The following is a 16175-nucleotide window of genomic DNA, read 5'->3' on the forward strand; positions in this document are numbered from 1 at the left end:
TTACTGGGCAAGCATTCAGGTTGCAGATTGCCCCTGCCACGAACAGAACATGCTTCTTGGGGAGCCATTCATATTACCGGTAGCTCCTATTTCTGCAATGTCCCTACATGCTGGCTGCACACATGATTCTCTTGCTTTTTTTCTAGAAAAAGAGATACAGGAACTCCCACTTTGACGGACAACCCAAAGTTGAGGAGCTTTTTTTTAGGGGGAGCAAAAGCTTTTTTTAGGGTGGGGAGAAACGTACTCCCCCACAACCTCCAACACATGCATACAGCTGCTAGTATGCTGCTAAAGGGTGCCAGAACACACCATAGAGGAGGCTAAATTCAGTTTCTGGTGAGTTACGGCTAAAAAAAAGCCCTGTTAAAGGGCTTATCTAAAGCTAGAAGAGAGGGAGATGAACTGCAGCGTGTGACATCGTGGAGAGGAGATGAGGGGATCAGCAGCTGTGGAGGCAAAGTGAGCAAGGGCTATCCCTAAATAATTGCAGGACTATTTTAGGAACTTTCTAGTTAGGCTTGTAGTGTAGCCAAAGAAAGTTCTTAATAATGGCATAGTTACTTCTGTGAAAGTACAGTTGTTTGTAGTGAGAATTAAAGCATGGTAGAACTGCACGCATGCATTCATACTGACAGCTGTTTAAGATCAGTTATTTTTTCCATTAGAATTTGTATTTGTTTAAGCTCTTTGGACTTTGTCTTGCGTTAAGTATCCCATTTGTATTCCGCCCCATTCTCCATTTCATTTAGTATTCTACAGATGGAGTTCATTAATTACGCAGATTATGCTGCAGCCCTATGGACTTCTAATGGATAGGCAGGGTAGCTTAAGGGGTCCTGCTTGGGCTTTGTGAATTAAGAAGTGTGGCATATAAATAGTGAAGAATGAATGTAAGAAAATAGACCAAGTCCCTGGGGATTTTTCCTGTCAAATTTCAATTAACATTTTCAAATCAAGGTAGATTTCCACAGAGAAAACTTGTTTTTGTAGCTGTTCACCAAAATAATTATTCACCAGAATAATTAAACTTTCTATTTGTGTGTGTGTGTGGTGTGTGTGTGTGTTAGGATTTAGATACATCATACTTCGACTTTATATTAATTTCAGATGTGAAAGATATGCTGCTTGATTAAAATCTGTTCAGAATGCCACCATCTAGTTTTATATAAAAAAAAAAAAGGTAAAGGTAAAGGATCCCTGACAGTTAAGTCCAGTCGCAGACGACTCTGGGGTTGCGGCACTCATCTCACTTTACAAGCCGAGGGAGCCAGCGTTTGTCTGCAGACAGTTTTTCCAGGTCATGTGGGCAGTATGACTAAGCTGCTTCAGGCGCAACGGAACACCGAAACCAGAGCAGCGCACGGAAACGCCGTTTAGCTTTCCGCCGGAGCGGTACCTATTTATCTGCTTGCACTTTGACGTGCTTTCAAACTGCAAGGTTGGCAGGAGCTGGGATGAGCTCACCCCGTTGCGGGGATTCGAACTGCTGACCTTCTGATCAGCAAGCCCAAGAGGCTCAGTGGTTTAGACCACAGCACCACCCGCGTCCCTATCTAGTTTTATAGTCGATAGTAATGGAATGGCAAAAAGAAATGAAATGTATATACCGGTTAAAAGAGGCAAATACAAGCTCTGTTATCTGATACTTCAATGACTATAAGAACAACAATGGCAAAACTAACATTATTATTTTGAAACCTAGTCAGTTAAGTTTTCATTCCGTGGTTGTCATTCAGAGGTGCTCATGTATATAGTGTACAAATTATTCCAGTAGGGTCTTTTTTGTCTGATGTCCTCCCAGCAACTCCTGTAAGCAAACTTCTTGAGCAGTTAGAGATCCACCAGGCAAAAGCTAACGCCATGTGTTTCTTTCCCCTTTAATCTCTTGATCAGCAGCTGTTGTGTCAAGGGTGCTTAAAATGGGAGGTCTGCTTGTCGATGTCTAACTTTTGTACTGAATATGCATTTCAGAATATCCTCTGATTGGCAGAACATTCTGTTGGAGGGTTTTCTTCAATACATTGGAAGTAATGAAAAAGAAAATAAGTTCAACTAGTAAAAATATGGGATGGATTTCAGTTCGTGCCTTTGCACTCATTGAATAACCTTTGAGACATGGGTGGGGTCTGCAAACAAAAGGGGGCAGATGCTATTTTTGTCAGCTGTCTTCCCCCTGTAGCCCCACCAGCCCCGATAAATTAGCCCCTGAGACTTAGGAGAGCCTCAGTGCAGACTGCAAGGTGTCAGCGGAAGGGGAATCAGCAAAAATTGCCTTCCTCTTATTTTTATGGCATTTATGCTGGATCAAAAGCTATTCCATGTGTACAAAGGCATAAACTGGATTCTAGTCACGGTTAGAGTTACATAGAGTTTAAATTTTATTTTTGGACATATTAAAGCATCAAGTTAAACATTGTTACACCCCAAGTATTAAAAAGGGCCAAGTTGTGTATTTAATCTCTTGCATTTTTATTATTTCCATGTTTTTATGGAAATTAATTTTAAGAACCTCTCTGGAGGCTTAAGCTTTTCAAACTACACAGACTAATTTCTTTCTGTCCCCGCTCAGCCCCAGCAACCTTCACATTGTTGCCTGGATACTCCATCTCCTGTAGTATCTGTAAATTGGCCAATTCACAGCAAGATTGCTAATCTGATTTTTTTTTTTTAAGCATAGGGAAAGGTAATTGGCCTAGCAGCATCTGAAATACTTTTTCCAAAATCTCTTTGCCACCTCTTCCTTCCATCCCTTCTCTTGCGATTATCACAGTGGGAGACATGTATGTAGGAACCTTCCTGCATGGCTCCTAGAGGCTAGCTTGCATTGTTTGATGGGCACTATTAGACTGGCTGCGACAAGGAAGTTTTCTATTGCTAAAACATTGAGGTTTCAAAATACACATTCCCACAGTTTCTCGTAAATGCCACCATCTGCATAGTATCTTGCCTAAATTATTTGTGGCATGGCATACAAATATAGATACAGAAGCCCAATTTGAGACAAGTGGCAAAGTGAGTATATGCACATCTATTATGTGCCAAGCAACTCACCAAAGACTCCTGAGTAAACTTAGCAGTAATGGAATAAAATGGAAGTCCTCTTGTGGATCAGTAATTGCTTAAGAAGCAGAGAACAGGAAATGGACAGTTCTTGCAGTGGAAGGATGTAAAAAGTGAAGTCTGTGAAGGGGTCTGTACTTTTAAGTTGTTCATAATCAATTTAGTGTTTGGGGTGAGCAGTGAGGTTCCCCATAATGAAAAGAGATCGTGAAGAGCTCCAGAAGGATCTCTACAGACTGAGTGAATGGGCAGTAATTAGCGAATGCAACTTACATTAAAGTGAAAAATGATGCACATTGGGGCAAACAAGTCTTAATTTCATATATTGCTCATGGAGTCTGAACGGCCATTGACTGATCAGGAATGAGAACATGGATTATTGTGGATACAGTAGCTTCATAAGGATGTCAACCAGCAGCAGCAGCAGCTGTGAAAAAGATCAATCCTTTTAGGGAAGTTTTTTATGTTTTATGTTTTATTGTGTTTAGAATATTCTGTTGGAAGCTGCCCAGAGTGGGCTGGGAGGCCCGCCAGATGGGCAGGGCATAAGTATAAATTATATTATTATTATTATTATTAGTATTATTATTATTATTATTTATTATTATTATTATTATATTATTATTCTGGTTAGAGGTAATTCACAAAGAATTGAAAATACACCCATCAATATCATAATGCCATTATACAAATCTTCATTTGTAACCACACTGGAATACTGTGTACAGTCTGTGGTTGCCTCACCTCAAAAAGGATATTGTAGAGCCATAAAGGTTTAGAAAAGGGCATCCAAAATGATCAAGGGGATGAAGCAACTCCCCTGAGAGGAAAGGCTACATGTTGGGCTTTTGAATTTACAGAAAAGGGTTAATGGAGACATGATAGAGATGTATAAAATTACATGTGGCATGAAGAAAATGGATAGATTCTTCTTCTTCTTCTTCTTCTTCTTCTTCTTCTTCTTCTTCTTCTTCTTCTTCTTTTCTTCTCTCTCTTCTTCTCTCCCCTCCTCCTCCTCCTCCTCCCTCCTCCTCCCTCCTCCTCCTCCAATACCATAACTTGTAGACATCTAGTGAAGTTGAATGTTTCAGGACAGACAAAAAGCCAAGTACCTCTTCAGACAGCCCATAGTTAAACTGTAAGAACTTAGGTGGCTTTAGGAGAGGATTAGAGACCAAGTCAGGGAGGGGTAAATCTATCAGTAGCTGCTAGCCATGAAGGCTATCCTACACCTCCACTGTACAGGGACAGTATCCCTTTGAATGGACGGACAGTGCTGTTGCCCTCAGCTCTTGCTTTTGTGCTTCTCATGGGCATCTGGTTTTGCCACTGTGAAAACAGGATGCTGGACTAAATAGCAATGGTCTGATCCAGCAGGCTCTTATGTACTTATGCAATAAATGAAAGAGGGTATGGAGGAAAGAGTCCCCTTAAGAAGACATAAAAACGTAAGGGCCCCTGACCATTAGGTCAGTCGCGGACAACTCTGGGTTGCGGCCCTCACCTTGCTTTATTGGCCGAGGGAGCCAGCGTACAGCTTCCGGGTCATGTGGCCGGCATGACTAAGCTGCTTCTGGCGAACCAGGAGCAGTGCATGGAAACGCCGTTACCTTCCAGCCGGAGCGGTACCCATTTATCTACTTGCACTTGATGTGCATTTGAACTGCTGGGTTGGCAGGAGGCAGGGACCGAGCAATGGGAACTCACCCCGTCACAGGGATTCGAACTGCCGACCTTCTGATCGGCAAGCCCTAGGATTAGAGTAAGCATCCACCCCTGATCAAAATTACTTCTCCATTCAAAATTGCAACCTTGATTCTGCATTCATAGCCTCACATTAGCTTGAATACTATTGTCATTCATTCAAACACTAGTCGCAATGTGCTATATTCCTGGTTCTCTAGCATTTGGCACTTTTCTCCTAGAAGAAGAAGAAGAAGAAGAAGAAGAAGAAGAAGAAGAAGAGTTTGGATTTGATATCCCGCTTTTCACTACCCGAAGGAGTCTCAAAGCGGCTAACATTCTCCTTTCCCTTCCTCCCCCACAACAAACACTCTGTGAGGTGAGTGGGGCTGAGAGACTTCAGAGAAGTGTGACTAGCCCAAGGTCACCCAGCAGCTGCATGTGGAGGAGTGGAGACGCGAACCCGGTTCCCCAGATAACGAGTCTGCCGCTCTTAACCACTACACCACACTGGCTCTCAAGAAGAGAAATAACTTGTTTTTCTCCCTCCTTGTAACTGTTTGTGAGTAATAGTAGAGTGTCTCCAAGATCCAGGGGATTATTTTTTCAAACTGTGTACTGTGGAGTCCAAATAATCATATCATGCCTAGGATTATTGTTCTCTTTTAAAATGAAAGATAAAAATGGAAACTGAAATCCAAAGATTTTTTCTAAGCGTGAGAAACCAAAGTGACATAAGTCTGTTGATGTCTATATTCTAATATTATTGATGGGTGAAGTGTTAGGTCTTCCTTCAATTCACTGGCAGCACTGTTTATTATTAAGGATGTTTATATTCCGCCTTTCCAATGGAATATCGCTCAAGGTGACTAACTGTAAAAGGAAAATGCATCAAACTACAAGTCTCATAAAGAACAGACCATAAAGAAGGCTGATCGCTGAAGAATTGATGCTTTTGAATTATGGTGCTGGAGCAGACTCTTGAGAGTCCCATGGACTGCAAGAAGATCAAACCTATCCATTCTTAAGGAAATCAGCCCTGAGTGCTCACTGGAAGGACAGATCCTGAAGCTGAGGCTCCAATACTTTGGCTACCTCATGAGAAGAGAAGACTCCCTGGAAAAGACCATGATGTTGGGAAAGATGGAGGGCACAAGGAGAAGGGGACGGCAGAGGATGAGATGGTTGGACAGTGTTCTCAAAGCTACCAACATGAGTCTGACCAAACTGCGGGAGGCATGGAATTCCCTTGTTTTCACTAGCTTTGGCTGGAGTTTATGAACCATTCATTTCATTAAGACTTCAGCATAGCTTTACCCTTGTAGCTGGGACCTGGTAATTGTTACAGAACTTCTGTTGGTAAATATGATGTTTGTTTTGCAGTTAGCTAACATGAAGCCTGACAGAATTAGGTTATTGCTTACTATATATGCATTTGTCAGTTGTGGGCACATGTAGAAAACACTCTTCATTTTACACAATCCCTATCTTCTTTCCAACGCAATAGCTGAAGTGATTCTGGGAACACCTGCAGGTATATTTAGGTTTGTGTGTGTGTGTGTTGTCGGATGTATTTCTTGACAGTTACTACATTATTAAATCATTAGCTCAGCCAAAACAAGCTATATCGCTGTGGTGCAGAAACAGTGGCTACACCCACCTTTTTGTTGATTCAGCTGTGATGATAAAGCGTCTGTAAGTCCCCCAACATTGCAATTCTATGCACTTCCACTTGGGAATTAAGCTCCATTTAACATAGTGGCAATTACTTCCAAGTAACCATGCATGGTTTTGCATTGTAAATACACATTCAGACTTCTGGTATGCCAAATAGGCATTGATATGGCTTTGCAGATGAAGGCTGGGAATGAACTCTCTGTAGAATTTGCCCATGTCACATTGGTTCTTAGGCACAAAAGATCTCAAGGTCTTCTATTTCACTTTTCCCTTCCTGAAATAGTATTATATCTACAAATCCAACCATATCTAGAAGTTTTCTCATTTGTATATTCTGTACTTTTCACTATGTGAAAAGTAAGGGTATGGTGTCATACAGTGTGCTTATGTTGAAGTGATAGTATGGCACCCCCTTGTGGTTTGTTAGTTTAAAAGTTTGGTATAATGTAGCAAAGAGTTGCCATTTAATTGACCGATTTCTTTTGAGCACTTGTTCAGAAAAAGAATGGAACTTACGTTAACATCCTTTTTCTTTCTTTAAAACCACCTCTGTTGCCTAATCCACACATAAAAACATTTTATACTGAAATATGATAAAGTTTTTATGGTTTTTTTTTTTACTAATCAAGTCATTTATTTTTTTAAAAAAAGAAACCTATAAATAGTGCAAATGTCAATACAGCAAATGGAGTAAAATCTTTGTAGACAATGCAATGTATTGAGCTTCAGGAACATTGTGTTGTATAGTCTCACATTAGGACATTAACCAAAAGTAATAGGTTTCTATTGTAATTCCAAAAATTATTAGTAGGAAAGACTGATGAAAGGTATGTCTAAACTATAGGGGAGATTATTTTATTTTGGGTTCAAGAAGCTGTACATCTCCCAGCTTGACTCTTTCTATAATTGGTATCCTCCTTTAAGAAAAGGTTTCGTGCTGGGAATGAGCAGCAGGAGAGGCAACACGGCTTTGACCAAGAAAGTAAATGCCAATAGATGGTTTGGCCATAGGACCACCCTCAACTCCCCACTGCATAATTTAAGAGCTCTTCAGAATTGTCTGGATGTAAGAGATTCCTATGGTGGCAGTATAACTTTCAGACAGGGTTTGGGAAGTTGTGAAGGCTTAGTAGTTACTTCAGAAAAAGAAGAGAGAGAAATACTTTTGAAATAAGTAAGCAGTTAAAGAGTAAAAACAACTCAGACTCTTCTCTGATTTTTAACTGTGACTTGATCACATTGCATGAGCAGAGCACACTTCTGCCTGCATAGGAAGGAAGTGGCAGAGGAAGCCATCTCCTCCATCTTCAGCCTCTGTGCCCATGAGATGTGCTCTGGAAGAACCCATGACCTCCCCAGAGGGACACAAGGGACATCAGATGTAGGAATCGCTGCCTACCTTGTGCAGCAGCAGAAGAAGAAGAAAAGAAGAAGAGTTTGGATTTGATATCCCGCTTTATCACTACCCTAAGGAGTCTCAAAGCGGCTAACATTTCCCTTCCTTTCCCTTCCTCCCCCACAACAAACACTCTGTGAGGTGAGTGGGGCTGAGAAACTTCAAAGAAGTGTGACTAGCCCAAGTTCACCCAGCAGCTGCATGTGGAGGAGCGGAGACGCAAAACCCGTTCACCAGATTATGAGTCCACCACTTTTAACCACTACACCACACTGGCTTTCACCCTTGAAGTGGGATCCTAGGATGCAAACAAATAAATTTAGCTACTTTAAAACACACACAAGAACACCCACTCCTCCAAAGTAATGTAATGAAATTGTTGTCGTCTTTCCCCTTATATACAAAAGTCTTGTTTGGAAAGATTGAGATCAGTCCTGATGCTAGTAACTGGTTTGCACTGTGATTTCATGGGATCTTTTTAGCAAGAGGTAGCTGGCTGTTTCAACTTTGCAAAATGCCACGTGCATTTATGATACTAATCAAGAGTGTCTAGGCTGTGAAGTGGTAAGAGCAAACCTGTCTGTCAGTAACGGGAAAGAAGCATATAAGAACAGATCTGTTAATGAAAACTGCTTGATGGCTTTGGTCTAATTTTCACTCCACTGAGTTGCTGTCCTCTGGTTTGTGCAAAAGCACACTATTACCACGTCACTCCTGGATTAAAATGTAGTTTGCAGTTTAGTGGGGAGCTGTTTGAAGTGAAAATGAAAAGAAGCACCCAGCTGTGTTTCATTCTGATTCCCCCCCCCCCCAGTAGATTTCTGAATGGTAGCCAGTTTCTTTAAATGGATTTCCTGTGCTAGGTTTTTAAATTGGCATGTACTGATATTTGGAAATTGGCTTATGAATTTAAGTTAACTAGATTTAAATACATCCAGATTTATGCATATTATTTATTTTTAACTATCTAGAGACTTTACAGCATCAAATAGCCTATGGGTACCTGTATTGTATTTGAATTGATTTTATGTGCGTACTGCTGCTGTTTTAAATTGTATATATGTAATTGGTTTTTAATGTTCTTATAGTTTCTATATATGCAGTTTTTATATACAGGTATGCAGTTGCTTTAACTGTATTCAGATATGTAACTGTTTATATTTGCTTTTGGTTTTATTATTTTGTATATAATTTTGGGGTGGCTCATGAGAAGTGATTTGTAACGAAATGAATAATAATATGATATAAGAAGCTGAAATGCAGCCTAACTTGCATACAGCAATATTAATAGTTGTTTAGAGGAAGCATGGATCTCCTGCTCTTCTTGTTCCAAGCTAGACTTTTTCTGCTTATTTCTATTTGACATTTTCATGGGATGAAACCATGTAGTGTAAAACGTGTTCATCACAGTAATTTCCCACCTCTCTTTTAACAAAATAAAGCCCCAGAAATTGGTACTGAACCATCCATTGCCTACCACTCCACACACCAGATATGATGTTTTTTCTCTTTTATGAGGATAGTAGGTCATTTCACGGAGATCATATATAAAGCTAACATTGTCCTGACAGCAAAATAGTAGCTCTGAAATAGTGCATCCTGGGTTGTAGCAGCACAACTTCTTTGGAGGTTTTCTTGTATATTTTTAGCTGTTGCATTTCTTCCCTCTTCCTCCCAGCACATGCTGGTTTTTCCCCCCAGGCATTAACACCCATCTGCATGGCTGCATATTTCATTTCTTTTAAGAGCAGAGTTTTGTCGTGTGTTTCCCCCCCCCCCGCCCCGCCCCGCCCCGCCCCCAGCAGCAGGTATGCCTTCATAATGAAATGGTGTGACTTGACATAATTAGAGCACTTTAATCTTTACAGCTTCTTCATGCGTGTAAGAGTTTTTGTTTGGTTTATCTCCTTTAGGAAACCTTCCCATCCTCAGCTTGAAGCTTTTATTAGCCATATGTCTAAAGGATCAGAAACCCAAATGGATGGCACTCTGAGCAGCATGCCTCGTTACCCCAGCCATTCACTGTGTGAAATGGGAGAGCTTACACAGACAGGTGATTTTCTACAGCTGTTTTATTTCCATGTGCAAAAGAAACAAGCATGTCAAGAGGCTCTTTGGTTCTTAATTGGAACTTCCTAGGCGCTTGTTAAGGGTTCAAAAATGATTTTTCCAGGGGACATTGCTGGTACTTTGTTTTTTTTTTTTTTTTAAAGAGAACATTCTTATATTTCCTTCTTACCTGTACAACCATTTAAGACTTGTGCAACTACCATTTTTGAAAAATTAATACGTTTTTATATTCTTAGCATGATCTGCCCACCCCAGCCATTACCCATTCACATGGATTGCATGAAGTGACTGCATGAACAGAAGGCAGCTCAGGCACTCAATGTTTTTATACTCCTTCCTGTGCAGCCAAATGTACCCCCCAAAACCTTCTCGGGGGGTAGGGGGTCGGCCAGAGTTTGGTGAACATTTGGAGCCATGTCACATGGAAGGGAAGATTTTCCTGAAATTGGACAGAAAGATTTTGTGCCATTGTAGCTGCCACTGGAGCAAGATCGTTCTGCTCCATTTCAGATGATTTCCCGCTCACATCACAGCCCATGTGATACAGTTCCCAAAAGGGTTTTTGACTGGGTGCTTCAGAGGGGAAGGAGAGAAAGAAAAAGGTAGGTTGCATGCCTTATACCCAGGCAACCGCTCGATACAACACAATTTCTCTAACAGTATAGTGGTACCTCTAGTTATGAACTTAATTTGTTCTGGAGGTCCGTTCTTAATCTGAAACTGTTCTTAACCAGAGGCGTTCTTTCGCTAATGGGGCCTCTTGCTGCTGCTGCACTGCCGACACACGATTTCCGTTCTCATCCTGGAGCAAATTTCTCAACTCGAGGTAACTCTTCCAGGTTAGGGGAGTTTGTAATCTGAAGCGTTTGTAACCTGAAGCGTTTGTAACTCGAGGTACCACTGTACAGTCTTCCCAAGATCACTGTCAAATTATTTTGTAGAAGAATGCTTACCTTTTTCTATTTCTTTTTTTGAAGGGATTGTACAGCACTTGCGAAATGGACAACTACTGCGGAATATTTATATAAAGAAGCATAACTTGATACCAAGTGACTGGACAAGTAAACATTTGTATTTGGAGACAACTGGAAAGAGTCGAACACTACAGAGTGGGCTGGCACTACTATATTCCTTCTTGCCGGAATTTGATTGGAAGAAAATTAACTTTAGGCACCAGTGGAGCACAATTTTTTGTTCTGGAAGCTGTGATTGCCCGATAAGAAACCATTACCTAGAGGAGGAACAACGGCGTCAGTACAGCCTACGGGTGAAAAACATACACTTGGAGAAAACATATGCAGATATGGCAAAGATTGTCGGCATACCCACAAGGCAGTTAAGGGCTTCTAACCCTGTAGATTCTATGCTATGTCATTTTTGCCACAATGTCAGCTTCCCATGTACCAAGAATGGCTGCATTAACCTTGAGCACTTTAAAACAATCAAGACGCATCAACTTGAAGATGAAAAAGAGAGGCAGGAGAAGAAATATTACTACTTGTATGCGCTACTGGCCACTCATCCTATCCTTAACCAGACAGCCAATCGTATGCAGCGCATTGCAGAAGGCAAGAAAGAAGAACTATTTGTCCTGTATTCCGCTCATGATGTCACCTTGTCCCCTGTTCTGAGTGCCTTAGGCATCACTGAGGCCAGGTTCCCAAGATTTGCAGCTAGACTAGTCTTTGAGCTGTGGAAAGATGGAAAGAAGTACAAAGAACATTTTATCCGCATCCTTTATAACGGTGTTGATGTCACATTCCAGACTTCATTCTGCCGGGATTATAACAAACATTACACCAAACTGATGTGCCCCTTAGAGAAATTTGTTCGTTTTGTTAAACAAGACATGTTCTCACCTTTTAATAGCACCAATTACTATGATGCATGTCACAGGAGGCCATTCTAAGCAAGGGAGGAATAAAATGTTACATTTTGTATTGTCAAAAAAAATTGTCTCCAAGGAAGCTTGACACTGTCAAAGCCTAGTGTGCCTAAGTGCAAATGAATATAGCTTGAAGTGGTTTCGTCATCCCCCCCCCCAAAAAAAAATGCCTTCTAGATTTATTTAAAATCTCATCAATTCATAATGTTTGTCAGCCTTAGCAGCACAGGGTCTATGTTCTTTTGTGCTCCAACTTGATTTGTCTCTTAGCTGCTGTAAAATGGATATTGCTTGAAGAACTGAATGAGTGCATTCTGGTTCCTTGTTGTTCCACTGTAAAAGTTGCCACAGTAAACACAAACCATACTTGTCATAACTGAAAGTATCCTTCATTCCACGAATCCATTCATATGATCTAGCTAAAGTAGGAATCATTTTTCCCTTAGGGCAAAAGTGTATTATAGGCAGGCTTTGATTTTTTTTTTTGGGGGGGGGTTGTTTTTTTAAAGGTGCATGGATTCAAATGCTTCTGCAGATGCTTCTGATGTGCTCTCTTGAACACATCACTTCTAGCTACTATACAGGGACTACTTCATACATGATGTAGATGCTGTAAAGATTGTTACTTCATGGTAGAGGCTGCCATGTTTGACATGGCTTCTTGTTGTGTTTGGTTAGAACACATGCGAATCTACATCAGCATAGATGACTTCCTAGGAGGCATTAGCATTGTCAGAAATAACTTTTTTGAAATTATCTGTACAGGCAGTCCACACAGGAAACCATTTATATATAAAATCAGCCTCCTTGTGGAACCCCCAGCATACAGAAGTGTTTGGGTTTTCTCTAGGTAAGGAGCTATCATATTATATACAAAGCAGCCCCTGGGGTGGGTGGAAAGAAAAGTTCCGTTCTTTGCACTTTTAGCACTTTATGTGTACTTCAAACACAAAGTACAAGTTGTGTCAGATGCTAGAAAGGATTCATACACAGGAAGTGAAAACTTAAAATCAGGCTTCGGATACATTCTTTAGGAACTGTTTATGTTGTTCAGATCATTCGTGGTGTGATAAGAAGCAATGTGTTATAGCCGTATGTTGTAATGGCTGCATGTAGCCAAACAAGAACTTGATTTAATGCTTAAATTTGTAGTCCATTTAGTACTTTTATAGACTAGGAAGACATTTTATAAGCTCAGTCTTGTTTTTTTACTGTATGGTGATTGTACTATAGTGTACTAGATTTTTTTTTTTACCTTCTTTGTAAAGGGATGCCAAAAGCTGTTTTTCAACACTTTACTTTGGGCATAGTACACAGATTCAGAAATCTATTATAAATAATTTTACTGGGTAAACTAATAGAGAACATTAACTCAAATTTTAGATTCCTTACATCAGATTTTTAGACAGCTTGGAAAAGCATTTTGTTACTATTGGAATGCTGAGTTTTGTAATGTCAAGAGTTTTTAGCACACCCTGAAACCAGACTTTAGTGTAATTTGTATTGAAATGGTGGTAGCAATTAAAAGGAACTGTAATTTGTGTTCTGACTTTATTGGCATTTCAGCCCCCTTTTGAAAACAATGCATTTGAATGTTCTATAAATAAAGTTTTGGAAAAAAAAAATCTTTGATGTCGTTCCTAAAAGCCAATATTTCTGTTTGTGCTCTTCAAAGCAGAGTTTATAAAATTGATCTTTGCCTAATTGGTTATGTCAAAGGTTTGTTGCCACAATGGTTGTTGAAATTTAATAGATTCTTAATTAGTGGTGCTTGATACATTGCAAGGATACTAAAATATGTAACTGCAAAGGAAGTATGTAACTGCACAAAGGCTTCAAGCTCAAATAGGAAGCTAGGTTACTGCAGTATTTGTGATAGAGTTGTTCCTATGAAAAACCTACAATTTTATTCTATTCAGTACATGTTCAGGTGGTTTTGCTCAGAATAGACCTGTCAGACTACCTATTCCTCAAGAGCAAAATCAGTCATAGACAAATGAGAAAAGCAGGCACAGAAAGGAGAATTCTGTGCCTTGCCTCTTAAGTTTTATACGTAGAGTCAAACAAAGAGGAACAATTCCCTGACCAGTCAAGACCAAAAGAGATTATAAAAAAAATGGGGATGAAACCTGCAAAGTGTTTTTTTAAAAATACCCTTATATACAAAATGTGGTAACTTCTAAACCCAATAATGAACAGGAGTAAATGCAACCTTAAAAGCCTTATGGTTAGGACCGAAGGAAAGATTTTTTTTAATGAGCTTTGCATAGGTACAATGCTACATTACTACCACTCAAGCTGATATTGTTGGCTGTAATAAACAGCAGTATGTAGAAAGAGATTATACATAGAATATCTTCCTTGTTCTTACATGCTTTTACTTGAAAAAGTCCCATGTTCAATCTAGTCTTTCGAGGTAGCGATGGGAAACCTTGAAGTAGCGCTGCCAGTCAGGGTTGACAAAAACTGGTGCACCAGTGGTCTGGCTGCTTCCTATGTATCTGCAGACATAGAATCATAGAGTTGGAAAAAGTTAAAGCATTATCTAGTCAAACTAGCTGTCAGCTTGCAGGAAATACTTTACTGCTTCATCCCTGAAAACCAGTCTCTTGCCTTATACAATCTTCAATGAAAGAGAGTCCTCCATTACCTACAATACATATCTGTTACACATTTGGACACCTCAAGGCATCAGAGAGTGTTTCCTAATGTTTTATCTTATCAGAATTTCCATTCTGGGGATGGCAAAAAATATGTGATTTCTTTTTTAAATGATTTTTGTGTGTGTGCCTCTTTTACTTTAGTCAGGCACCTCTTCTATGCTCGTATTCTTAGATCCACTTTTTAGAAGACGTGTCAATCCTCTGCAAGATTTTATACCTCAACGCCACCCTGTGGCAATGTTGATTCGATTTTCCATGTTTTTTGAAACTCTGTAGGAAAGGCTTAGGCTCCCCTCTCGTGGCCAAATGTAATAGTACCTTGGAAAGTAATTGAAATTAAAAGCTATGCTCCTAAGAGGAAAAACAAGTAAAGTTCTTTCTACAGATTTTTCTAAACAAGCGGATTGTCAGCATTCCGACTAGAGAGGTCAGTTTAGGGCAACATTTACATCCCCAAACGTTATACATTTACATAATTATTATGAATGATTAAACACATATTATATTGCATTGTATTTATGTGAGCAAAATGTAAGAGACGTCAGAACAATTGTGGAAAGTCTGGCCCAGTACTGTATATAATGGCAGAACTTTTCCATTCTTCCACTCCTCAGCTGCCGCATGTGGGAGAAATAAAGGAAACAAAACCCTGAAATAGCTGATAGTAATTTATTCAAACCTCTGCCATTGTTTAAAGCTGCTGCTTTCCTCTCAGTTTCCTCCATCCCTGCTTCACTTAAACGTCTGCCGTTGTTTCAAACCACCAGCCTCCCCTTTCACTCCCATGCCATGGCTGCTATTGTGCAACCTGCCTTCACTTTTTCTCCTCTATTCCACCCTGACTACTTCTTCCAATGGGGGCTGCGCGATGACATTCTTACATTTTTATTATAGAGAGAGAGATGTTCTCCCCTAATTCCTTAAGAGCCAGTTCACCTGAGACAAAAGTAGCTGTCCGCCAAACATTGCCTTCTCAATAGTTGTGCAATTGAGAATTGCAACCCTTTAGATCACAGCAGTCTGCACACAACTCATGCAACGGTGCAAGTGTTCAAGTAGTTCTGAACTATGCCTTGGCAGTAGTGCAAGTAAATGGCAACCAGGCAAATGGCTTGGCTCAAGTGAAGCCACTCTTTGCAGCTATATGGCAGTGTCCTGGTTCCCATGATGGCAATCTCAGTTTTTAACCTGGCCCCTACAACAGGAATCGGTATGAGCACAAAAAGAAGAACCTAACAACCCCTAGTATTCACATGTGGAGAACAGATTTCCAAGACAGTTCACATGGTTGTCAATAATGTTCCTTGGGGATCAAGTCTCATGACATGCAAAACTAGCTCTGCCATATGATTTAGTTGACAAAAAGCGGCAATTAGAAATGGTGTCAACTCAAAGCAAGAAGAACAATGCGCTGGGTGCATCGGCGCCTTGGGCTAACATCTGTCACACTAAATATTTGCAAATAAACAAACCTATTAAAGTCAAAGTCTCCTTATGGATAATTTGTAAACATGAAAAGCGGATAAACTAATTTGATAAACAGACTGCTTTGAATAGTTGTCCTTGACATAAAAATGTGTTAATCACTTGTTTTTCCATGGAACAGTGGTGCAGGGTTTGTTTTTTTAAAAAATAATAATAATTGAAGCTGTAAAGCAAACAAGGCTTGAAGTGTCCTTGCTGTTTTCTGTGAAGACTAGTTAAGACACAGAAACCCTAATGCAAGCAATCTACCCAC

At 40.1% G+C, this 16175-nt stretch overlaps 1 protein-coding gene across 1 annotated transcript in view; it reads left to right on the forward strand.

The window, feature by feature from the left end:
• PXYLP1 (2-phosphoxylose phosphatase 1) overlaps positions 1-11927 on the forward strand; it is a 34176-nt gene extending 22249 nt beyond the window's left edge. Inside the window, 2 exon segments of the mRNA XM_033150246.1 lie at positions 9733-9872; positions 10867-11927. Coding sequence (XP_033006137.1) covers positions 9733-9872; positions 10867-11798 — 1072 coding nt within the window. The 3' untranslated portion in view covers positions 11799-11927.
• The last annotated feature ends 4248 nt before the right edge of the window (positions 11928-16175 follow it).

This window comes from Lacerta agilis, chromosome 5 (assembly GCF_009819535.1).
Source record: "Lacerta agilis isolate rLacAgi1 chromosome 5, rLacAgi1.pri, whole genome shotgun sequence".
In the NCBI taxonomy this organism is placed as follows: Eukaryota; Metazoa; Chordata; class Lepidosauria; order Squamata; family Lacertidae; genus Lacerta; species Lacerta agilis.